This window comes from Engraulis encrasicolus, chromosome 10 (assembly GCF_034702125.1).
Source record: "Engraulis encrasicolus isolate BLACKSEA-1 chromosome 10, IST_EnEncr_1.0, whole genome shotgun sequence".
Taxonomy (NCBI): domain Eukaryota; kingdom Metazoa; phylum Chordata; class Actinopteri; order Clupeiformes; family Engraulidae; genus Engraulis; species Engraulis encrasicolus.
The window spans coordinates 15,769,869-15,795,029 of NC_085866.1; the positions used below are offsets into that span (position 1 = coordinate 15,769,869).

General features: G+C 41.4%; 2 protein-coding genes across 2 annotated transcripts; both read right to left on the reverse strand.

Annotated features, from left to right (window-relative positions):
* Positions 1-44: 44 nt before the first annotated feature.
* Positions 45-8,347, reverse strand: hoxc12a (homeobox C12a). Its single transcript, XM_063208168.1, has 2 exons — positions 6,479-8,347; positions 45-5,590 (listed from the first exon to the last, which is right to left on the reverse strand). The coding sequence occupies exons 1-2, from the start codon at positions 7,059-7,061 to the stop codon at positions 5,352-5,354; spliced, it is 822 nt and encodes a 273-aa protein (XP_063064238.1). The 5' UTR covers positions 7,062-8,347; the 3' UTR covers positions 45-5,351.
* A 4,306-nt stretch (positions 8,348-12,653) lies between these two features.
* Positions 12,654-18,419, reverse strand: hoxc13a (homeobox C13a). The gene is made up of 2 exons (XM_063208169.1): positions 16,981-18,419; positions 12,654-14,803 (listed from the first exon to the last, which is right to left on the reverse strand). Exons 1-2 carry the CDS (start codon positions 17,642-17,644, stop codon positions 14,544-14,546), a joined length of 924 nt encoding a protein of 307 aa, XP_063064239.1. The 5' UTR covers positions 17,645-18,419; the 3' UTR covers positions 12,654-14,543.
* Between the last annotated feature and the right edge of the window lie 6,742 nt (positions 18,420-25,161).

The following is a 25,161-nucleotide window of genomic DNA, read 5'->3' on the forward strand; positions in this document are numbered from 1 at the left end:
TGGCCTTCATTTTCGATGTGTCACCAGTATTTTAAACTAAATGGTTATATCTTACACAAGGCCCCTGATGATTTTCTAGTGTGCGTCAACAAAATCCACCCTATGGCAAACAATATACACATTTCTTAAATTGAGGCGCTGTTACATACATCAACACACGCTTTCTTCAGAATTCAAGCACTATTTCCAACGCGACCTTTAGAATGTATAATGAAAAAATAGCACATGTATATGGTGGAAAGCTTTTATTCGTATTCATTGCTGTCAAGCAAAATTTATCAAGGGGAGATACGGTCAAGTTGAGCAGCACAGTCTCCGGTCTGTACAATGGTCGTTTCTCAAGCTGCTTCAGATAATATTTGTGCTTCTTGCAAAGGACAGCCTCCACCCCAAAGGAGCTACGCGCTGTGCAAAGTGTCTATTCATTCATTGCACTGGTACCAAATGTAAACCTAGAATGCTTTAAATGTTGATGAAGGAGACCCTATGTGAAATAAAATGATTATGGCGTCGAAGTTTCATTCTTACATTTACGCATCAGCGCATTTCAGTCTTGGTAATATTTGGGTATGCAGACACTGCACATTGTTGCTGAAGAATAACAAAAATAAGTCTATGGGACGAATTTTGCTTCCTTCAGTAAAATACACGATGCATTTTCCCTAAACATACACATATTAAACGTGGCGAAAACAAGTCGCCTCTCCACAAAAGTCTGTGATCCGGTTGTTGGCTACAGAATGGGTTTTGACCAAACGCGACTATCAAGGACTTCAACCACCTTTAAGAAACTATATTGTATTTGTCCACTACTCAAATGTGTCAGCAGTTGAAGACAAAACAATGAAATCGCTAAATACCTGACAGCAAAAATCGTCCATCATTTTTCTTTGACTTCAAGCTAATTATGTTGCGGAAAAGGGCCGTGGGGATACGGGCCTACGCACAATTGCAGTCTTACGACAGCGCGCAGCACAATGGCAGGTTTTATTCAAATGAAAACATCCGGTGGCTCATAAACAAATCTCGCAGGACTCAAGTATATTTGGACATTTTAATGAAATATTTCAGGTTTCTGGAGATGTCGGCGCAACGCTTGGATTTCTTGCTTTCCTGTTGAGGATGCCATGCTGACTACCTTTGCGCACAGGACACTAGTAATCCATATAAGGCGCACACTAACTTGACCTTCAATTTGTATGCTACTCCCGCCTCCGCAGAGATATCTGGACGCTTGGGTGGGGCCTATGTAAGGCGGTACACACAGCCTCAAGATGGCCATGTTATGCCCTCAAAGATAGCATAACAGACTGCAACGCGCACTGCACCAAGTCAAAGTATGATGATTTAGCCAAACATTTTTCATGACTTCCACCAATGTGTATTGAGAAAAAGGCTATCGTATCATTACACCGCTAGCCTATATGCGCACTATGCGAATATTTACGCCAATCTACCGCATATTGCAATATTTTGAAGCTGCGATGGCCTCTCCACAATAATTAAGCATACTGATGTAACCAGTGAGAATCAAGTTAAGCATCATAGTTGCATCACCCCAAATGACCATAAAGCCATTTTCATTATCCATAAATTCCATCTAAGTAATGGCCAAGAAAAACGGGGAATCATTTTACCACCACGAGGTGGAGATAAGTGTGCAGTTATTTGATTTCAAATGCGTAAAGCTTCTACTGCGATGCTGACGTTTTAAAGGACTGTTCCATTTGTAAATATATCCCACATGTGAATTCCTGCCAGCTCAATAAATGAAACGTTGCACTGCAAAAAAAGAGATGAATGGTAAAACTATACACATTAAACTAATTTGGCAAGACATCCATTTATCGATTACGCACAACCGCTTGTCCGCCATTGTACTTCAGAAGGGGAACAGAACATGGAGACATGCTTGGCATCCGAATTTACAACATGAATGCCACCATGCCTAAATATTTTAATATAGACATGGCGTAGGACGCTGACGCAGTTGTATTTTTGATGGTTGCCGCAAAGTTACACAACCCAGAATTACAAACACGTGGTAGGCATCCACTCCGACACATTAGGGTGCGCACTGATGTGTGCCTAGAAATGCAAGTAATAAGCACAATGTCTTCGTGTGCATATTTCGGCTAAGCAGGGCAAAACACGTCCTTTCCTTGTTTGTGGCCAAGAGACAGTGACGAGGGAGTGGTGTGTGGGGCCCACCAGACCACATGACACAAGTTCTGTGTGAAGGCCACGGTGGCGCTCAATGACCTCTGCTCCGCACACAGGAGACACCATAAACCGACGAGGCTATAGTCTCAAAGTCAAAAGCGATGCAGAGCACCCAAATGGACAGCCATACAGTCGGGCTTTTTAAGATCCGGAATGGAGCAATAAAGGCAGTGTTTTTAAGGGCATATAAGCTACGCTACACGGAAAGGCAGCATTTGTTTTTTTTGTCGGAATAAGCATTTAATAAATGAATATTCATGTGTTGTAAATCCCACTAAGCAAATCAGCACAATGGTTTCCTTTCAGAAACTACGCAACTTCACACCAAGTTGATCCATTAAAAAAAAACAATGAAGAATGAACTAATGTCTCATTGACATCATATCGATCAGTGCAATATTGACACTTAACGCCCATTTCTTATTAGCATTTTCTGTCTGCCTCGTGATTTTAGTCAGTAGAAGTCCAGGGCAGGTCTATGTTTCCGTCATCTGTGATACTGAATAGCTTAATATCACAAAACAAGTGTTTGGTTTTGTAACTACTATTCAAGGTTACAAAAGAAGAAGAAGAAGAAGAAGAAGAAGAAGAAGAAGAAGAAGAAGAAGAAGAAGAAGAAGAAGAAGAAGAAGAAGAAAGAACGAAGTCGCATTCTACTGAGTGCTCACCTTATTTGTTAGGGAACATCATCTGATCACCACCTACATTTGCGCGTGAGAAAAGACCAGATGTAAATGTGAAATCATATTCTTACATAAGTTTAACAAACAAAAACAAAAACAATATACAATCTAGAGTTAGCGGTGTGTATGAAAGGTGTGGCCGTCCAAGATTTCGTTCGTGATTCCGGTTTCCACATGTAGGCCAATTGTGCATTTGTACAACTGGAAAGCAATGTTGGCACCCTCTTCCGTGTCATTGACATCAACACAGCACCATTTGGTAAGATGGGATGTGCAGTTACGGCACACCAAAAAGCACACACAAAACCCCAACATTTTACTCCCAAATCTTTCACTGCACCATTGTCACTGTAGACGGGGTCCTTTTATGTAAAGCTGGGATAGTACAGCATCCATATTCAGATCTTTAAATGTCGCAAAGCACGCGTTTAGAGGTAAGGTATCAAACCGCAATTGTGTTATATTTTTAAACAGTAGGCGATTGTGGTGCCTTTCAATATGGCTTGCAGATCGGCTAGATTACAATGTTCATAGACTTTATTTTTCCATAAACAATACACATGGATACATTCGTGTACTCGTAACATTTTATACAAGACAAGGAGATAGAATGGGAATGCAATACTGATGCGACATACAACAGGGAGGAACCCAATCGAATTATATATACGACATAACAAACACTTCCAAGTTATTCTGTGAGAATATACACATTTTCGATTAGCAGTATGAAGTTCACACTTTACCCAAATCTATAGCTATGGAGAGTAGGCCTAACGTTTAAAACATGCCGTTCACATGGGCGGAAGGGAAAAAAAGGCTTAAGCAGCATCAACCAGTTAAATGATACCATGTAAAGAATAATAATAGTATCCTTATAATAATAATAATAATAATAATAATAATAATAATAATAATAATAAATACTACGTGGCTATTCAGAAAGTAGACTTTTAACAGGTATTTCTCGCTTTAAATATGACAAAATCGAAACACCATTTGAGGTAAAGTGTCTTCAAAAACTCGAGCTCAGAGTTATCAAAAAGGGAGACAATATAGCCTACATATTAAATGATCAGACTGCATGCACCACATATATTTCGGGGATATTTCATTCATAATAACAATAAATTACATTTCTGTATACAACAATTAGACCTCCCTTTGTTGGGAATGTACAGAACTGTATGCTTTTTAGCTTCATCCACTTAAAATTAAATCCGGTGAATGGCTTGAACCCATGATGTTTCCACATTTGGACCGGTCCTGTGTTTATAAGCTTAAAACGAGCGAGGGGAACGTACAGGGGGGCTGTGCGTCTCCTTAAACTTTACAGCACAGGAGAGTTGTACGGATTTCAAGTTCGTCTACGGTCAATTCTACAAAAGCCCCAAGTATCAACGGGGCCTAACGAATAGCAGCGGGAAGCTGGGTGCGCGCAACATTATAAATTACACTGCCCTTGACCATCGGAACTTGCAAGCTGTATGACACATGCAATGTCGTGGAACAGGAAAGAAAGAAAACGTGTTCTGGCAATTGGCACCATATAGCCAAAATAAATGTGCCTGTTCACAGAATGTTGGAGTGAAAATTGCTAAGGAGGAGCACCTTCACCACCATTCAATGTACAGCTCTGGGACCAACCTTTGTATCCGTGACCATGAACGTGCGCCATGGCACACATGGTACAAACTAAACACAGACGGAAACGCAATTGAGTTTGGCTCAGTCATAGGCAATAGACTACTGACCATTTTGGGTTGAGATTCTTTCCATAAAGCACCGTGTGACGTACCCGAAAAGTTGGCAAAGTAGGATATGGAAGCATGTGAGACACTGCAGACGCAATGCTTTTGTTTGGAACTGTGCCTCTGGTGTTTTTCAGATTCCCTTTCCCTCTGCATCGAGCCTGTCTACACTACTTAGTTTCCTCCGTGGCAGAATAAGCCGGATATTACACGGGGTTCTGATGACAACACATGCCTCTTCAGCTAAGTAAACAGCATTTATCTGCCACCACCACCCCGTCGCTATATTAATACTTTTAAAACATGTAGGCCTACTAGAGCAGTCTGCTATCCTTTGTATTCTAACTTCACTGTATAGTGAATGTAACAGACTCGAATGAGTAAAGTCCAGAAACACAGGGAATTATCCTCTTATTGGACATTCAACAGCACATCTACAGACGCCACCTAAATATACATACACCACACTCATACGGGATCGCATTCTCACTTGTTTATTCCTGGCTCTTCGTCTGTCGTTGTTGGTGCTGTATGATGTCTAACATTTACATTTACACTTACTGAGCTTTGACTGTGTGGGGCAAATGTGCATGTTTCTGGTGAAAGCCAGAGGCGGCAGTAAACCTCAATAGGTTGGGGGGGGGGCTGCTGCAGAATTTCTACAGGAATACTATTATTCGCATCACGACTCTTTCTAAAAGAAAGCCAGCGCCTGCTCCCGCAGCAAGAGTCTTTTCTTCTTCATCCTCCTGTTTTGGAACCAGATTTTGACCTGCTGGTCGCTGAGGTTGAGCCTGTCTGACAACTCCCTCCGCCGCTGCCTGGTAATGAACTCGTTCATCATGAACTCGCCCTCCAGTTCCGCCAGTTGGAGCTTGGAGTATGGCTTTCTTTTCTTGCGGGTACGAGTGTGCATTGGGTACCACGGCGCACCTGGATGGAGAGGAGAGGGCAGGAGGGAGGGACCGTGTGTTAGTCAGATGGAAACTTAATAGTTACATGTGTTCCACACACCCATCACGGCTATGAACAGAACTATTTCTTATCGCCATTAAGGTTAACGTCTGTCATACGAGAGATCCGGGATGCAAGCATCCGTTGCTCGTGCCCATGAAAAACAATGGCATGTTAAAAGAGATTCTGTGTTTTGCATGAAATAATCTACAATTGAATTTGACTAGAACAATAACACCCAGCAACCTACAGGGGTCTATGTCACATGAAGTTTTACTGTTGCAGTTAAAGCAGCATCAGCATGGTAATTAAGCCTTACTTACAAATACCCCTACTTAGGGTATTTAGCACTTTCAAGGCATGTTAAAAGGGACTTCTTACAGCACAACAGCATATATTAATTATTTTTACGAGTCATTAAAACAAAGACCTCTTTCCAATGCAGCTATTCACAGCAGACTTTTCAAGAAATAGACAATTTCATTTAGGCGCGCAATACGAAGGTAATCCCAAAACAAAGACAGAGACAAACATTATTGCAATAGTGCCTGACTGAAGTGTAAATGTGTCTGCGCAATAGCAGTGTCATCTAAGTCGTCGGGTTTTATGGTTTAGTGTTTACTGGTTGTATAAATGACTGCGCACTAAGCCTGGGAAACCTGGAGGATTTTAGGGCAACCCCTAGCGGTGCTGAACCATCTCGCAAGCATTCAACACTGAACCAGATCCCCTGCCTGACGGATTCATGCAATCAACCCACTTGGTCAAGTTCAAGTTGTTGAATGATGTAAATCACCAAATCACTATACACAGTAAATAAAATCAAGTATAGCCATACTCCACCCTGACTGAATATGTTGCACCCACCTCCGCCAGAGGCTATGTTTGTGTGACTTCCCGGCGATACCAGGGTCTGGGGGTCGCTGATCGAGGTCTTGCCTCCCTCGTTGAGCAGCGAGTTGCTGGAATCGGACTCCAAAGACTGACAAGACGGCGGATCTTGACTGATCTGTTCTGTCCCGTAGTCATACTTTGAGTAGGTACCACTATTGGTCATTCCATTGTGAAGCACATGCTCAGCAGACACAGTATTGTCTCTTGCTCTCTCCTCCCGTTTAAGACTATTGCCATCAGAACAACTCTCTCTGTTTACATTGCCACTGTTATAATAGCACTTGCCTTCCTCCGGTCGGATTAGTTCACATGAACGGTTGAATGAAGGGTTAATGGATACGGGACTGTTGAAATATGATTGAGGGTATCCATTGCACGGCTCCGATGGGTTCCACGGCAAGGAGCAAACATTGTCCCGCCTTGGGTAGGAGAGAGACGGCAGCCCCGCCAGTTGTCCACCAGATGCTCTAAAATTTGGAAAGTAAAATGTATCTCCAGTGTGGATGTTTACCAAAGGTCCCACAAACCCGGGATTAAGGAGATTATGCTCGCCCATTTCCGCGGGCCCGACCAACAGCTTCTAGTTTATTGCAATCTGACATTTAACATACTTGAACCTGGAGATGCACCTGATTGGTCATTGTATGATCACGTGTTCTCGCTGACTCTCACCACAGAAGGTACCACCCACTTGGTCCATTTCTGACAAAACAAAACATCAACTTCTGTATTACGATTTTATGCGCTTTTTAAAGTTACTATTAAACATCTTATTAAGATGGTAAAATGTTGTTTTCTTTCCTCCAAGCATGCAGGTGCCAAGCCTTTTCTCTTTTTATGTTACAGACTCTTAAACCACAAGGGTGTCCCATGCCTCGTTTGATATGTTTACTGGCTGGCAAAACAATTTTAAATACGTTCTCTCATGAATACTATTTATTTTTTCTTCTATGATCCGAGTATACACGACATCTTGTTTTCAAACAAATTACGATTGAATTCAATGTCATATAAAGTTGTGATGTCCCTCTTCACAGGCTTGTTTTAGGCAGCCTCTGATGATCATAGCTGCACTGCACTCATATTTACAGTACCAAGGTCAGCAGGTTGGAAGTATTGGCTCTGTAAAAACAGCTGATATTCCATAAGGTTGCTTTAAGAGCGTTGCCCACGTTTCAGCTATTCTCTTACACCTGAACAATTTAAACAGATATCTCCTGTAAACGTTGGCGGCCAAACTTGTACATCTCACAATTCTTTTATATGAACTTTACAAGGTAGGGGAGGCCAGTTAAATGATTTAGTTGGTTCAGGCGCTCCACCATGTCAAGGTGAGGTGACGTAATTGCAATCTATGAAAATCACTAACAGATAATGCAATTTCTTGAAATAGAAGAGGAAATTGTACACTAGCTGAGCTATATCTATTTTAAAATAGGTATGTGTGTGTATTACTATAATAATGCTGTGGCAAACAGAGGTGTTAAAGAGCGAGATGGCGTGCTGAGATAACCCTGAATACATGTTTATATAACTTATGGCAGAGCGCGTTCAACCAATTAGCCTTGAGTTAATTTTCTGAAAATGTTTGGTACACTGTATTTCAATTAAGCGGAAACCACTGTTTTGCAACGCCATGGTGCATGCTCTCGCTTTATTTGACTCCTTGTTAATGTTTGGCATGGAGCCTGTTCGTCGCTTGCCTCATTTTTTCAGTTAAGTATCCCCGGAGAGATGTATGAACGGATATACTCTTTTCTGATTTTGTTTGTTCCATGCATTCCTTTGGGGAATCTAAACAAGTTCCTAAGCAATCATGTTTAAACACTGGACGAACATACAACACACACCCCACGTCTCCAGAAACAGAAACACGTTTAAAAGCCAAATTAACAAGAAAATCTACTTGAGCATTGCAGCATGCGTCAACAGCCTATGTTTTATTTTCTCGGGATGCATTCCGGCACTTATCTAAAACATGCTAGAGATACACATGTCAACAGAAACATAGTAAGCACAATTGCGCGCAAGGAAGCGCTGTGACTGGAGGCATCCATATGACCAAATGTGTAGGTCTGACTTGGAAAGTGGTGGACATTACAATGGCACATTTTCCAGATATTCTATTTTTGCATTATATTTGTAATAAAGTGATGGGGACAAGCTAGGTTCATCTCAAAAGTAGTATGGACATGTCCCCACTATCCACACCTAAAATTACACTAACTGGAACAGCTAGGGACACTAATGTCTCTAGTCCTGTCCCCAAAGATACTCTCAAAACCAAAAAACACATTGCTTTTTTATAGTCTCGGTGACACCAAGCAGGACAAATGTCCTTAGTTCGACTAAAGACAACAAAAAGAAATGTACTCTCTCATACAAGTACAATTAGATAGAATAAAAGTATTGAACCTAAAAGGCACATTAGCATTTGAACATACATTAACCACGGTAAAGGAAGCAAAGCTGTACTGTTCAAGCATACTCTTAATTATTTAAAGTGCAGCGAATAAAATATGGTCGAAAAAGGCAGTGTGCTAGGCAATGCAGTGTGAGTTTATACGAAGAAGTTATAGGCTACATACAGCGTCGACATGGCCCCGTGCGCCCTTTGCGCCAAGAGTGCATCCTAATGAACTTCAAATGTGACCAAAATTTTCAGCAGAGCTTCACCCTCTGTCCCATTTTGCACTAGCTACTCATTGTGCCCAAAACATAACAATATCCAAATAATAACATACTTATATCGAATGGCTTGTAGGATAGATCTTTTAAAATCTAGTTTTAGTTCAAGGTCAGTGTCTAGTGCAGTCTCCTCTGTTTGGGGTGGCCGCCGAATCATTCAGCGAAACAGTGCACTGGCGCATAAAGGAGTTATATACCGTCTTGGCTTTGTCACAGCCACACAGTCCTTCTTGTCTGTGGGGCACTTTCACACAAAAATACACACGACACAAAACCTTGTTAGTAAGCGCTCACTTTTTCCATCTATCCAATATCCTCATTGATAATACTGTGTTTTTCTTAGGCCCATGGGGCAGCGTTACCAATCGACATAAGATATAAAGAAACAGACAATCTCCTTTAAAATTGTTAATTTAAATAATTCCGGAGATAACATTTTACTCCCTTTTGCTTGTTCGTTTTTAAAACACACACACAAAACCCTTTGTTTTTGATCGATTGATATGGAAAAATACAATGACAAATACAAATCTTGACTAGCATTTTTTTCTTAACCAAAATGAGGTGGGGGGGATTAAAGCTGGGATTGCCTAGCATACCAGTGGAACAGTTATTGCTAGAGGCCAAAGCTAATGTTAAGGCACTGTAACACTACTAACCACGTTGAATCAATTCAAATGGCATCCTTTGTGTCGGCAACGCAGTACCTCTCCCATGTTTCAGGTTGCACTGTTCGCTATTCTCTGACAAGACTAGTTGAAAAACATTAAAAGCTTATTTCACTTTAGTCCGAATGTGCTTATCATACACCCTTCCTATGTGTGTGTGTGTGTGTGTGTGTGTGTGTGTGTGTGTGTGTGTGTGTGTGTGTGTGTGTGTGTGTGTGTGTGTGTGTGTGTGTGTGTGTGTGTGTGTGTGTACGCGCGCGTGCGTGCACAATAAGTAAAAACAGTGCTCGCCTTAACTAGAATAAACCTTACAATTATTTCTCAAGTTATTTAACACAATTAATCTAAATAATGCTGTGTTGATGGCACGAGCACAAAGGCAAGATGAGGGGAAAGAATATGGATTGCCGCATACTCATCTCCAGTCGACCCTTACTGCTGTGGAGAGTGGAAGTTAGAGGAGTTCCACTTCCTGATATTTGCACCATGCTACCAGCAGAGGTTATCAGCCCCCTTTCTCTCACACGAAGCTCACTGGCCAGAGGGAACCCTAAACACAGCTTGGGACTGACAATAGCCTTTATCGGCATCGGTCGGTAGGGTATGGTGATGATGTGCCTTAACATTTGGGCATCTAAGAAAAAGATCAATACAGTGATACAATATCAGGGAAAACAAACCACGTCCTGTGTTAACTGAATTTTGCAACATTACGCAAAAGGAAGAAATTCACAGTGCGTAAAAAGGCCTTATGTAGTGAAGCGTATAAAGTAAATGAGTATAGAGATATTTGTGTTCACTATTCGTACCATTATCTTGAACTAAGGGGCAATATCGGAATAATTGTTTATTTTCCAGACAAACTAAACAATAATAAATGCTACAGTAGTATCTGTCTATCCATCTGTCTGCGTGTCTATCGATCTACCCATCATTACGCACTACATTACGCACCAAAAATGTCAAAATTCACTGCTGTTGGTTTACAGAATACTATTAGAATACTTGATAAAAAATACGAAAATTGTGTATAATAGGCCCTATATGTGTATAATATAAAAGGTATATAATATAGTAGCCGCAATTTGTAGTCATTATACATACTACATTAATATAAACTAATTGTAAAATCCGAATTTTGTAACCCTAAAATATGAAACCAGAAAAAAACAAAGATTGCAATTTCTACCTGTGCCACCGCCATTATTAAAATCACTTTTCAATACATTAAATTTTTTTCCTTTGTCCTTTATTATTTGTGTTGTGGTTTGCATGCTGCAAGCAGGGCGCAGAAGTACCTCTTAACTTCCAATACGCCGTCCTTTAAAAAACACCAGCAATTCGGGGGAAAAAACACGCCACACAATTCATTCATGAACGGCTAGCCAGCGACGCACCAGAACATCGACCCAATGTAAATCCGCTTCAACACTATCCTATCTTCCAGAAATCTGTAGGCCTCGTGGAGAGATGTCATCGGCAGCTGTATTTTCCATCTATGCACCACGTGCAAGCCGACGATTACAAATGAAGACACTCGGAAAATGCAGACAAATAGGAAAGAAAGGCATTGAATTATGTTCTGCTATTGCATACGCAAAAAGTTGCCATACCTTTGAACGTGACCGTGAAGACTCGTTAGCCTGTTCCGACTGTATTTCACATCACCTATCATTTCGGCGTCACGACATACGTTGTCAGTCTGCCGTGGACAGATGTAAAAGCTCTACCTGTCTCTGTGGTCAGTAGTCTACTACGCACACCTCTTGTATGAGGAATATGAGCATTGCTTGTGAAAGAAAAAATACGGGCCGGCGAATAGTGTGTCGGCTTGTGAAACTATTCTTTGGAATAAAACATGAGAAAAATCCCAGCAAATGTTTACAATGGTCTTGGTCAAAGAAGTTAAGGTCACAGGACATCAGTGCATTTCCCGGTTTTATGTATTTATGGCACGTCATTACGCCGAGTCGTCTAGACAGGCAGAATAACACCTTGTTTGCCTCCAAACAAACCATGGGCTCCAACGCCCGGCCCACTCTTCATTATTCACAAGCTTTCCGTTGAGTCAAGGTCAAAGTGACTGCATAGTCACGGTCAAGGGTAAACGCTTACATGACGTCAAAACACTTCAAGAAGCCTTATCACGAAATAGGAAAGTCTTTTTTGGCGTCCTAGTTCCACTCTGCGCATAATTCTGACGTGATTACGCAATGACGCGACAATATTATTGTGGTGCGCATGCTACCTTCGGTAAAGTGAAGAGAAGGGTATTAGGTCGCCATTCTAAAAAAAAACCTAGCTGAGTTGAATTTACTATTATGCTTATTTTGGGCGGCGTGTGTGTGTGTGTGTGTGTGTGTGTGTGTGTGTGTGTGTGTGTGTGTGTTTGTGTATGCGTGTGTGAGAGAGAGAGAATGAGAGAGAGAGAAAGTGTGTGTGTGTGTGTGTGTGTGTGTGTGTGTGTGTGTGTGTGTGTGTGTGTGTGTGTGTGTGTGTGTGTGTGTGTGTGAGGGGGGATTCATTTCACTATTTTGCGCATACGGCTGGAGGAAAAGAACATTAAATTACATTTCAATGTGTTTGGACAAAATCCAAAACATTGACATCCTCGTGGAAATGCGCCTGAGATTTTCGGAACCAAGGCTACGTCCATAACTGCTCACTCATCACCATGGCGCACAAGAGATTGTGAAATTGTTTGTGTATGAAACCAAATGCTTAACAAACATACAAGAGATGGCATACGACAAGTTGAATTCCACTGAGAGGAAGTTAATTTGCAGGTTAATCATTGGGTTACATATAACCATAACTTGGCAAACAAAGCCAATAAGAGAAACGGAGAATTTGGAGACGTGGTAAAAGGCCTCGCCAAAGAGCTCAGTTTTATCTCCCCGGAAGAATAGCCACGCCAACATCAGCAAAAACATGCCTGCGCAATTGTTGGACATGCGCAAACCATTAGAGCAGTAAGCAATGGGATTACTTTAATATGATTTACAAGTAATGCCGTGCAAATAGAGAGACTACCCGCACAACAATATAGGCTAGTTCAAAAAGCCAACAACTCAGAAGTTAATTGTATTGAAACGTACGCCATTATAAATAGCCTATATTTTCTGAATTCCTCGCCTTTGATGAGCTGAATATCGAAATATATTACAAAAATAACTATGCATTCATGTACAAAGAAAGAAGCAACCCACTCATCAACGCTCACTGACGAGAATCAGGTCTGATATTCACACTCATAATAATGGTACACAATCTGCTACCCTACCTTTTTTCTGAACAGGGATGCATTACAACAAAGCGGCTTACATTTTATCAACGCTAAACATTAACTATATGCCACACTATAATACATGGACCCGTGTGCGTGTCCAAAGTCCGAAAAATGTGTACAGTCTTTCTGAAGATATCCATTTTTCCTCATTGTTTGTCTTTGAAGCAGGTGTAGGACGATACTTACATATCAGGATTCAGGATGTGCAGAATGATCAAATGTCTATTCTTTTTACCCATTACGAATGACCGAAGACAGGCGAGAAACCATCGTGGTTGGTTAACGCGACACGTAGCCATGCACACACCATTTAGAGACAAGAGTCAATCAAACCACCATGACTTATCCGACGAAATGCAAAGGATGTTTAAGCCATTATTTATTTAACAAACATTTGTCTCTTCAGCACGTTAACGATCAAACACACCACAATGGGCTTACAGTTCACATACTACACGACAGGTAGAAGAGAATGCTTACAAGTCATGTGAACAAAACAAACAACCAAAGCGTTACTCTGTATATATATATTCCAGAAAAAGGTTTGTGCATTATTATGTAATACTTTGCTTTACAATCATTCCAGTTGCATGGCACACCCCCTTCACTTGTGGGAACAGACATAAAAACAAAAACTAAAATTTACACATTCCAACAAACAGCCCGGTCATTCGAGGACATGGATTAAATAAGAGGCATTGCACTGTACATGCCAGCACTAGCAGCCCGTATGTACCGTAGGCAAGGAAAACATTGAGTTTCCCTGCTCGATTGTGATTATTTTTCTTCTGTGCCGAAAATCAAAATGCCATGCAGTCCTGCAGCAACTGTTCGACATCCTTGTATGGACCGCAGTATTGTTTCCATTTCCGGTGCAGTCCGCCTGCAAGTAGCCTATTTATTCAAGTCGTTTGCCCCAAAAGGTCGAAGCATATACACACTGGCTACTTAATTTCATTTTTTTTTCTGACATCAAACGTATGCTTCCATTTTGATTTGTTAATTTGTGAACCCATATTGCTGGTGTGTTCTGGGTGTGCGCACAAGACAATGTATGTAGGCTTCATCGGTGGAATATCATCACATGAATTTGTAATGTTCACATGAAAACACGATTAAATTGTCTTTCAGAAACTTAAATTATTATATATTTATATATGTACATTCATAGAAAAAGAGTTTGACATGACAAATATTTTCACAGTTTAAGCCATACACTTATGAAGAATGTGGTGTGCACTGATTTGAAATTAAATAAAGAATTCATGAGACCGGGCGAGGGAACTTGTCTCAAGTGTTCCTCCTACAGGACTCAGAAACCAAATGATACAGTTCGGATGTTTAGATCGCAGAGTGAGCATATTGGTTGTTGGCCATCTCCTTCGGCCATTCATCAGGTGGTGTGCATGTGATTATTTGTCTTAGATTTACCGACGAATTTCTTTTCCTTTACTCGTCGGTTCTGGAACCAGATGGTGACTTGGCGCTCGGAGAGATTGGTGGTGGCGGAGATACGTCTTCTCTTGTCTTTGGTGATGAATTTGCTGGCCGCGTACTCCTTCTCTAGTTCCTTTAGTTGTACCTTGGTGTAAGGGACGCGCTTCTTGCGACCCCGTCGGTAGCTGCTCACCTCCGGCTGCAGAGGGACAACATCTGAGGAGAAGATGAAGAGGATATATTACACACGTGCTGAAAATGTTGAAAGGCTTAGCAGATATCTTGGGCAGTTTTTCTTTCCCAAAAATGGCATGCGCCCATATTCCCGTGATACTACATACACGTGGTCTTCCTTATGTTCTTCATATCATAATCGAGGATGGCAGATGATGCTTTCAATTAGCTCTATAAGATGTGCATATAGTCTAAATGTGAATATTGCGATATTGTATGCCGTAAACATGGCCAGAAACATTTATGGTTATCACAGGCCTAACGATAACCAAGTGCCATTTCATAGTTAAACAGACACAGGTTCATTACAGCTATACAGAGGAAAATATTGATATAGCCAAGTTATTTCACTTTATACTTCACTATTCGACAGCAAGCCACCGCTGCACGTGCATGTCAGGGGAAATTGACAGCTTATATTTCCAGTTGGAATAGGCAACCTCGTATTACGCAGGGGAAACAATGTCATTTCAGGACGCATGTAGCTGGCAAGTTGGCGATTATTTTTTTCCTTTTCAAAATCCGTTTCAAGAAAGCTAACGTCTGCCAAATGACAAATGTGGAAATAACACATCTGGGCTGGTAATAGACCTATTCAGTTTCCATAAAGTTCTTAAAATCCATGACAATTCAACAAGGCCTGGATTTTAGATGTCTTACATTGAGGCCCTGAAGGAAACTGTTAAGATTGTAATATTACATCCATTGAATGCGAACACCAACAACAAATAACCCCAATCCAGTGAGAATCTGGCTCAATTAATATGCCACTTTAGTACTGCACATACTTTGTCCAAGGAATCCTTGGGTAGTCATTGGTTTCTGGAATTAGGAATTAATTAATTGAAACACCATTGGCATAAAGCACCTGTTCTGTTATGAGCCCTTATGGAGTTTTTATCTGTGGTGAAAACTTTTGTTATTACACATGTTTAACATAACATGCCCGCAGTGAACAAAATTAAGCAAATAGAGAATTAATGTTTGATTTAGATTAATCGAAATGGAGATGGGACCTAACCTTAAACAAGGCTCATAAGAGCTCACTCGTGTGTGTGTGTGTGTGTGTGTGTGTGTGTGTGTGTGTGTGTGTGTGTGTGTGTGTGTGTGTGCGTGCGTGCGTGCGTGCGTGCGTGCGTGAGTGAGTGAGTGAGTGAGTGAGTGAGTGAGTGAGTGAGTGAGTGAGAGAGAGAGAGAGAGAGAGAGAGAGAGAGAGAGAGAGAGAGAGGTGGAGGTTGATGTAATGCTGATACAAGTGGAGATCATATTTAGAGGTTAGTAAACAAAAGATTTAGAAGATAATATACATGAGGGCATATACTGATATTTAAGAGCAGCCACACATACAGTATTGGGTAACTCCACACCTCTTAAGATCTGATGGGTCCTACAATGGACGATTGAAAATATTCAATTGAGGTGTTTGAACTAAAACTGAATCCAGTGCATCAGCTGGATGAATAATGGACACCGGCATCTGTATAGCATTTATAACACGTTGCAGAGCACTTCTCCGGCTCCTGACTGACAAAGACTCACAGATTTATGGCCTGCACGCAAATGGTGCCCACAGTTTCATCACACGGGACGAGCTGAGGTATGTTGTGCCCACGCCACTCACCGCGGTTGCATGGCAGATTTTCTTTCACGTTTGGTAGCCTACAACATGGTTTCCGAGATGAAATAAAACGAAACCATTTCGCTCTTTAACTTTATGGGTAATTAAATGGGCCTAGACAACACTGCGAATGTGCGGGCAATATTTAAGAGGAGCTAATTTTACACCTGTCCTGAGGTCTGCTGACGCTTTTGACAGTAGGGTTTTTTGGCTTTTCTTAGTGGAAGCGAGGAGATTTGTTACTAACCACAACATTGGTCCAGGCGTTGGCATGTGCGTAAATGTGAAAAACGCCTAAATGACACTAAAAAGAGGTTGTGCTTTTTTAACGTTGAAAACTACAAACACGCACACAGGGCAAAACTCAACCATTGGAATAAAAAGTGTCAGAGTAGAACTGGTAAACAGTGAAGACGCAGTTTCAGTGGGGCTCAACGCCCTTTCGAGCTGTCAAATCTAGACAACACATAACACGCGGGCGCACACACACGCTCACAAACACGCACAAACAAATCAGAGTTCATTAACATCATCCTCATACCTGGAAAGGGGGACTTCCAAAGATGGGTCGACTGTGTTTGTTCCTTCGAACAATATACCTGACCGTCCCAACCATTGGAGAGCGCCCAGTGCTGGTATCCCTCCATGGGGATCAGTGCGTCATGCCGTGGCTCTGGATGTGTGCTAATGCCGGGCACCACTGACATGTCCAAGTATCCTGGCACCGCTTGGTAAGAACTGGCAAAGCTAGGGTAAAACGCGAATTCTTTTGCCCGGCTTGAGAGCTCCTCCGAGGGCAGCGCGGCGCTGGGCTCGACATATTTCTCTGCTGGGTGATACGAGCAAGGCTTCTGCTGCAAGTTCACATTGTGCGAATGAGAGAGTCGGCACCCGTAGTAAGGGTTTCCAAATGGGTAGCCGTACCCAAGAGAGGCGCTAGAGGAAGTCTGTGCGCCGGGGCATTGCCGGCCGCTGTCAGGAGAAGATATATCCGAGTAGACGGATCCCTGGTGAGTCGCTATGGTACCAGAATGTCGTCCCAGCCCAGGGTGTGAGATGAGGTCCCTGCAGTGGGTGGCAGGACAGTTCCCGCTTAGTCCCTCCATGGCTTGGGTTTTATTCTGAGTGTTTTCATTCGGGCTTTTTTCATAAACGTACATGTAGGTGTCTGCCCAGCGTGGATGCAAGACCAGTGAAGTCGTCATATCATGGACTGCCTATGCTTTTAAAAACTCGACCACTCCAAGACAGATCCCTCATTTCCAACGACATGCCACCGGGGCGCATGCGCGCGCAAAGACCTGTGCGCTCAGTTCATTAAGACACGAGCACGTGATATGCTAACAAGGGCCGAGGAGATGGGGGCTATAGGTGGGAAGGATAATCCCTTTAAAACAGCCACAGACTCACGTTTCACAGCAGCCTTCCTTGAGAGGGGAAAGACAGCCATTGGTTGAGGCAGCCACAAACAACCGCTCTTAAAGGGGCAGAGACACCAAACAACAATCGAAGGGCAAAAAAAATAGTGAATGCCATTTCGTTTGAATAAACTGACCCTACATTCTAAAAACACTTCAATGCATCATATGCTCTCATTTAATTCTGAAGTTGATACCAGTTGATCAGTGTGGAACTTACTTTCAAAAGCTAGGGAATTGACAGAACAGGGTGACGAGTGTGTCATACCGAAATAACAGCCTATCCAAATAGGCCTGGTGTGAGGAAATCTTAAATTTTGGAATAGCTTGTAAAGGACAGCAATTAACAATGCAATATTGCATTTTAAACCGTGATATTTCCAGAGTAGAAAAGCTGATTGTACGGTCCGAAAATTCTAAATGGTAACCTGAGAAAAAACAACATAGTTCTGGCACTGACGTGGCAGAAAATAGTTAGGCGTACATATGAATAAAAAGCAAATTAAAGAGAAAATGTTGGAAGGACAAATTAATAGATGTCTACATTAGGCAACAAACTCACCCGAAAAAAGAAACCAATCACAACAAACCATTTTAAATTATTGCAAGACCATTGCTCCATTGTTACGATGGTCGCTATTATTATTGTAGTTATTTATATTAGTAGTAGCAGCAACAGTGTAATAATTGCCACTTTGTAGCCTAGCACAGGGTGACGATTCCTACTGCTTAATATTGGGGAGGTGTATCAGGCTTAACACCTTGTTATATCCGAGCACTATCCGACCAGGGTACAGCTCCATCAGGTTTTCAAAACTAGGCGGTCGTTTTCTCACATAATAGCACACAGGCTAGTATGTGGCCTTTTAAACATGCACGTATAAATATGTCTATTAAAACATGTTTAATTCCACTGAAAGAAGGGGACTTTAAGAGGTTTCTTGACGAATGTTAAGTAATTTGTTGGGAGTTGTGCAGCCTAATGCTCGTCCCCACTGCAGACAAGGTTTATTCGCACTGCGGAGCTTAGAACAGTATCAAGGTTTGGGGCACAGTTACCTGCCAGAGGACGCGGAGGTGCAAGGCACTGTTGTGGTCGGCAGAGGAGGGATAGACTACGTGTATATGCGAAATAGAAGGGTATATCACGGAGGGAGTTGCTGGACACGTACTTGGCGCTTTGCACAGCCACAGAATATCAATGTGCGTGATTTAAAATGATACATAATAATGCCTTCACGGAAACAAATAGTTGAGGGGTCTCAATTTGCATATGGGCAGGTGCGTCAGCAATAGTACAATCTTATAAGGACACTTGCTATTTCAAATACAATCTAAATTTTAAAAGACGCCGTGCGTAAAACTGTAGTATGAAATACTACAGATGCAAGGAAATCATATTGTTTATGACATTATGCAAAGGAAACACACATGCATTTGGGTAACAGTGGGATGGGTGGTTGAATCTGAGGAAAATGCATACGGTGTACTCAATTTTGTTTATAACTTCCGGAGCTTTGCTTGGTTGCGCTTTTGTAATTCCACTACATGTATCCAGGGACTTTGATTTAACCTTGAACTTTGCGAAAACTATATAGGTATGGCAAGACGCCACATGTGCTCTGCATTCAAGCTTAGGCGCGTTTTCTATCACAAAATGCGAGCCAGCAGCAAAATACACACACTGATGTTTTCCCTCACTATATAATTTGAATGGCCAATGATAGTCCGAATTTTGCCATAATCGGACAGAAATACCAGGGTATATATCATTGCCCAATAACATACCCAAAGTGAACGCATAGTCGCCAACAAACACTACATTACGAATATAGCGAACTTCATTTCTCCGAAATGCAGCATGACCTGTACACATAGGCCCGTGCTCGCAAATCCCGTGACGCAACTGAGTGCCTGCTGGCAAAAGGAACGCTACAATCTCGGGTTGTGTCTTTGTAGGCCTACTTGAAAATCCTCTTTTCCATGAAAGAGGTAAAGAACTACTGCTAGCCGTGCAGACAATACAGCGCAGTTGACGCCGTGGTGACAAATATGGACGACTCTTACAAATGGCAGCTGCACGGAAGTCCAAGGTCAAGGTAAAATGCGCAGCCAAACAGGGTCGTAATCACAGTCTAGACAGACAAGAATGAACTTCACACTCGTCTGCATGCAACTCTACATTAATGAAAGCCAGAAACAAGGACGAAAACACAACCGCTGCTCTAAAGAGGAGGGAAACATCAATCGAGGGGTTTCTATTCACCTTTTTCCTCATACGAAAACGCAGGTCTTGTTCAATTTGGTTAAAAAAGAAAAACGAATGAGGTAGCCTCCAGCTAGAGTTCTCTTCTGACTATCTACCACGCGTTTATAAGAAACTTGCTCTTGGCATCATTTACAGTTTGGTTAAACAAATGCGAGTAGAACGATATTTTTTACATTTTAAACACATGGATTCCACGAGAGTGAATCTTAATCTATTAGTTGATATCCTATTGTGATGATGTTGCCTTTGTCAGTGGTAATGTCAGTTAACCCTAACTACAGCTGAATATCGTTCTTAGTTTGTGGTGTTGCCGAATTCGCAATAGTAATATGTCACGGAGTGGCAGAAACTGGTATGGAGAAACTGGTATTTTCGTTTAACACATAAATCCAGCGTAAACCGAATCCCTTTACTGACGGGTTACTAACTGGGTTGCTGCTGTTGCAGATGGTACACTGGAAAAGTTAAGTTTGCAATGGTATGAAAACCACTCACTTCCCGTCCATAGAAAATCTATGAGAGTACAGCCCAATACATCACTCGCAATATCCAGTGGCCCTTATATCCGATATTAGCACATGCTCTTAATATCCATCACCACCCCACGGCCAGTTCATGAAAAACTCACGATAAAAGAATGCGTCTGATATAGAAATAATTTCTATTAAAAACCGAATAGAATAGCTTGATATCTGGCACCGTGTTATTCCTTGTCAACACATTAATCGATGGATAACTGTTGCTATTATTTCCGTGAAAGGCGAGTAAAATAATATTTGGAGACGGAAAAACTCGCCAGGGCTGCCCTTTGCTACATACTAATAATATAGGTCTTCCAAATACTGACGGTTATTTCATGTATTGTCCAATATCGGCTAGCGTCAACAAGACAAAGTGTGTGGCCCTATACAACAATAGCAAAAGCCCCAAACTGTGCCAACTAGTGGATGATACTTCGAGTAAAACAACCTTTCATCCAGTTACTTGTAGGTTGCAATATAATTGCTACTTTTTCTCACCAGCCCAGATGTCTTCCTGTCTGTGCCATGTCACTGTTTTAGGACTATGTGGCTATTGTTTGGGTTTGCAATTACCAAATCGTCCAATTATCCAGGCGCAAAACCCTTCAGAATGATAAGCTGTAAACGCGGAAAATTGTGTGTTTTGGACAAAATGTAACTACACGACGTGTATAGTTGTTTGTTTGTGTCTGTTGTCTAATGTATGATTAGAGTTGGAAGTAATGACTTGTTACACTAGGAAAAAAACGGGCACTCTGTGCATACAAAATGGAAGCGCCACTATAGGCTTCCAATAAGTGGGCACGTTTTGCCTCTTACGCAAAAAATATAGAACCCATATATTACCTGCTAGGGTAAAATGTTTCTTTTAAATAATGCAAGGTACAACATTCAGTGATAATGTACGGCAGGCATAGCCTACAATATTGAAATTCCATGCAAAAAACTCTTTAAGACATTATAAGGGGTATGTTCGGTACACTTCGAGGGTCCACTGATAACCAAAAATAAATCTATTCACAGATTTCAGCATCTATGTTCCTGCGACAAACTGTGCCCACTTAGGTACGCAGTGGAACCTGTTCTTTTTCTGTAAAAGTGGGTGTGGTCCTTGGTACGAAAATTATGTTAAATGTAGGTCTGCATATGTCAATGTCAATTGTGGAATATGTGCGTGAACAAATAATGGATAGAGGTAAACAGATTATGTATAAGAAAACAAAGCGCATACACAGAATGCATCCCGACCATGAGGCACTTAGGTAGGCTAGTGTGGATGACGGCACGTCACGTGTAAGGTTGGGGAACAACAGCCAACTTAGTAAATTGTGATATGAGTGATATGAACCTAAATGTAAACACCACCAAAGCGGCCAATATCTTCTCACGGGGCACTCTTGATGTACCATCCTGTCAGTAGATGCGGTGGGTGGGTTTGGGGAGCCTTAAAACAACCAACATAGGGTACATTATGTCTGTACAATCTGTAAATGTTTTTATTTTGAGGGAAAAAGTAGTTTCACATCCACAAACACATCAGAAGCACAATGTTCCGCAGTAATACATTCTGTGGTGTGGTCATATGCAAAAGTGGTAACCTACACGACAGTTTTGAACAACCTGAAACAAACAAATGCTTATATTCAGAAAGCCTTGTGGCCACATCAATGTGTTAATATAGGCACGCTAGGCTAGTGCAGATACGTGAGACAGTACTCTTCCCAGTGCTTATTTGCAAGAGTAGATGTAGCCTATTATCATGGAAGTCAACCGAAGATCCAAATCAGATCTAATTGTTCAGAGTTCAGTATAGTTCACAAAAGACTAGACAGGGAACGTGATTAACACATTGTGTTCATAGCCACGTGTTATGTTTGGAATAATATAATATAATATAATATAATATAATATAATATAATATAATATAATATAATATAATATAATATAATACCACCCCAGGACGCATATTAACGACAGTGGTCGTTGGTCAAGTATACAATGCAGATCAAAGTAGTAGAATACGACTCTAACATTCCTTAGATCACACAACAGCCTTGATGGTCTTCATAAGCAACATCAACCTGTCCTAGCATTTTCGGATGTCCATACTTCCTCGTCAGGCTTTGGGTGTTCCCACAAATCACACTGTTCATATCCCACATTGCTGATGTACTCATAACGCATCCTGAAAAGAAAACCTCTCCACTGCCTCTGCAGAGCGTTTTAAACATTTAGGGGAACGCACAGATAAAGAACAGGTGTTAGACTTGGACTAAATGTCTCATAATAATTTTCAGCAATTTGAAGTGTTTGTTGGTTGAGCCAGGCATTCCACGGCCTTCCCTTCTGCTATAGAATCGGAAGGCCACTGACAACTGCTCCCTTTGAAATTGTTGAAAGTAGAAACATCATCACGAATATATTTAGGGCCCTAATTTTGTTTTGACGCGTCTCGTCTTGGAGCAAATCTTCCGTCTGCAACAATGAGCCTATTTCTTTCAGTTGCGGCTGAACTAAAGACAGGATATGCAGGAAGACCAGCATACTCGGCAAGAAAAGCAGGTGGTGAGGAGGAGACAGGGCGGTGTCGGCTACGTTGATTAATTGACGCTGCCACCGGGTCCAATTTAATTTTTCAACCCGTGATATGAAATGACAGGATTCACATCATATAGCACAGAGATTGGAAGTGTAAAAATCCGTGCACCAGGAAGCAATGGGTAGCCTACGGGTATGTCGCACTAAACATCAAAATGACATATGCAAAAAGATGTGCGAATGATCCTTGTCAGCATATTTACTAAAACAGGACGTCTAAAAGCCGTGCATTACGAAGTGCACTGCTAGGCCTACTGGCAGACGATTTAGAGATTAACATATGACTCTCGACCATCTTCTTATCAGAAAGCCAGCACGTTTTACCATTATAACTGTATCCTCGTATAATACTGTTAAGAATGACTCTTCCTGCTATAGGCTATGTCTGATTTAACCACAACAATTGCACCATGCACAAGGGAGAATACTGTGAAATGGTGTATTCAGACTCCCAACCATTGAAAGAGACTCAGGAATGCATCGGGGACCCTCTCCATCCCAGTTTTCGATTACTAAATGCAGTGAAGAAGTCATTATATTGAAAACAACCACCCAGCTTTTGTGTTGAAATGCAACTGGACTTCCGGAAGTGGCCCCCATAACAAGCTCCACATGTGTCCTAATGCAGAGCGTTTCAACATCTCTCCCCCACATGCAGACGCCTAGTCGGAAGTCCAAGTTCAAGTTAAAAGAGGCGACCACTCTCTGTCCAGACATGCTAATGAGGTGAGCGCCTATGGACAGCTAACCAAGGCATCTTACTTTCTTTCTCTTCGTCTTGCATTTCATTTACATGTAACTTTTGTAACAGACTCCAACATCACTGCTCATTATTCCAAGTTGAAGATGGCTAGACTTGGCAAAGTTAGATTGGTGGTGTGATCCTGTTTTTGGAGAAATTGCCCATATCATTTAAGTAGTCGAAACTTGGATATTTACTCAATGCACACAGAAACTCAAACATTACAGCAATGCATGTTGTAAGAGTAAATACATCTCAGAAATACATAAATACACATTGCTAACGGGAAGTGGAAAAGGAAAAACGCCTAACAGCCTAAGTCTGTATAGACAAATGTGTTCTTTTTATTTCTCTATTTTGATTACGCAGTTCACTGGTCATCGACGGTAAATATGGATGCAAAACGACCAGTTCCTGCTCAGTTTACTCAATTTAAGCAAATGGCAACAATGACCAACAGCCCAGCCACGGTCACAATAGGATACGCTCGAAGACGTTGGCCTTTTTTGGATACTGAGATTTCAGATTTCGTATAACTCTCGGGACAGTGAAATATCCTTTTCAGTTTCTTTTCCTGGGTATTTTGCGCATGTAACCCCCTTTAAACACACATTTTGCATTCACCAAAATGTAGCCTATGTTTATAATTAGAATTACCTCTCTCTCTCCGTGTGTGTGTGTGTGCGTGTGTGTGTGTGTGTGTGTGTGTGTGTGTGTGTCGCTAAGTTATACAAAACCTGAGACAGCTATCAAATCCTACCGCTGTCCTTTTTTAACTAACATTAACACTTAGATTGTATGTTTAGCGACATTGTCTCGCACCAAATTAGTTACAGAAAACAACTGGAATAACACACTAAGCACCAATTAATTCTCCTGCATTACTTTGAAATGAATAAATCCAGCTTAAGGTTTACATATTTATTTTTCACAGAATTAATGTTGCACTCAATGTGCGTAATAGTACGAGATACTTAAGGCATTTTTCTCCATTGGAAAAAAACCTTTCGCCATTGCCAACAGCCATTAAACGTAATATTTCTTGTGCGTTTGTTTGCTTCAGAAGCAGATAAAACAGCAAAGCCTATAAGAAACTATAGAGGTAACCAAGATCATGTTTTAAGGTCGGTCTTGTCGCCATTAATTTCCAAAGATCAAATACTTTGGTTAACGA

Bases quoted from the DNA above. Each gene is read 5' to 3' on its own strand.
- hoxc13a (XM_063208169.1), bottom strand. From the start codon at position 17,644: ATGACGACTTCACTGGTCTTGCATCCACGCTGGGCAGACACCTACATG. The intron at 14,804-16,980 runs GTATGAGGATGA...TCTTCTCCTCAG, and splicing joins TTGGAAGTCCCCCTTTCCAG to ATGTTGTCCCTCTGCAGCCG.
- hoxc12a (XM_063208168.1), bottom strand. From the start codon at position 7,061: ATGGGCGAGCATAATCTCCTTAATCCCGGGTTTGTGGGACCTTTGGTA. The intron at 5,591-6,478 runs GTGGGTGCAACA...CTCTCCATCCAG, and splicing joins AAACATAGCCTCTGGCGGAG to GTGCGCCGTGGTACCCAATG.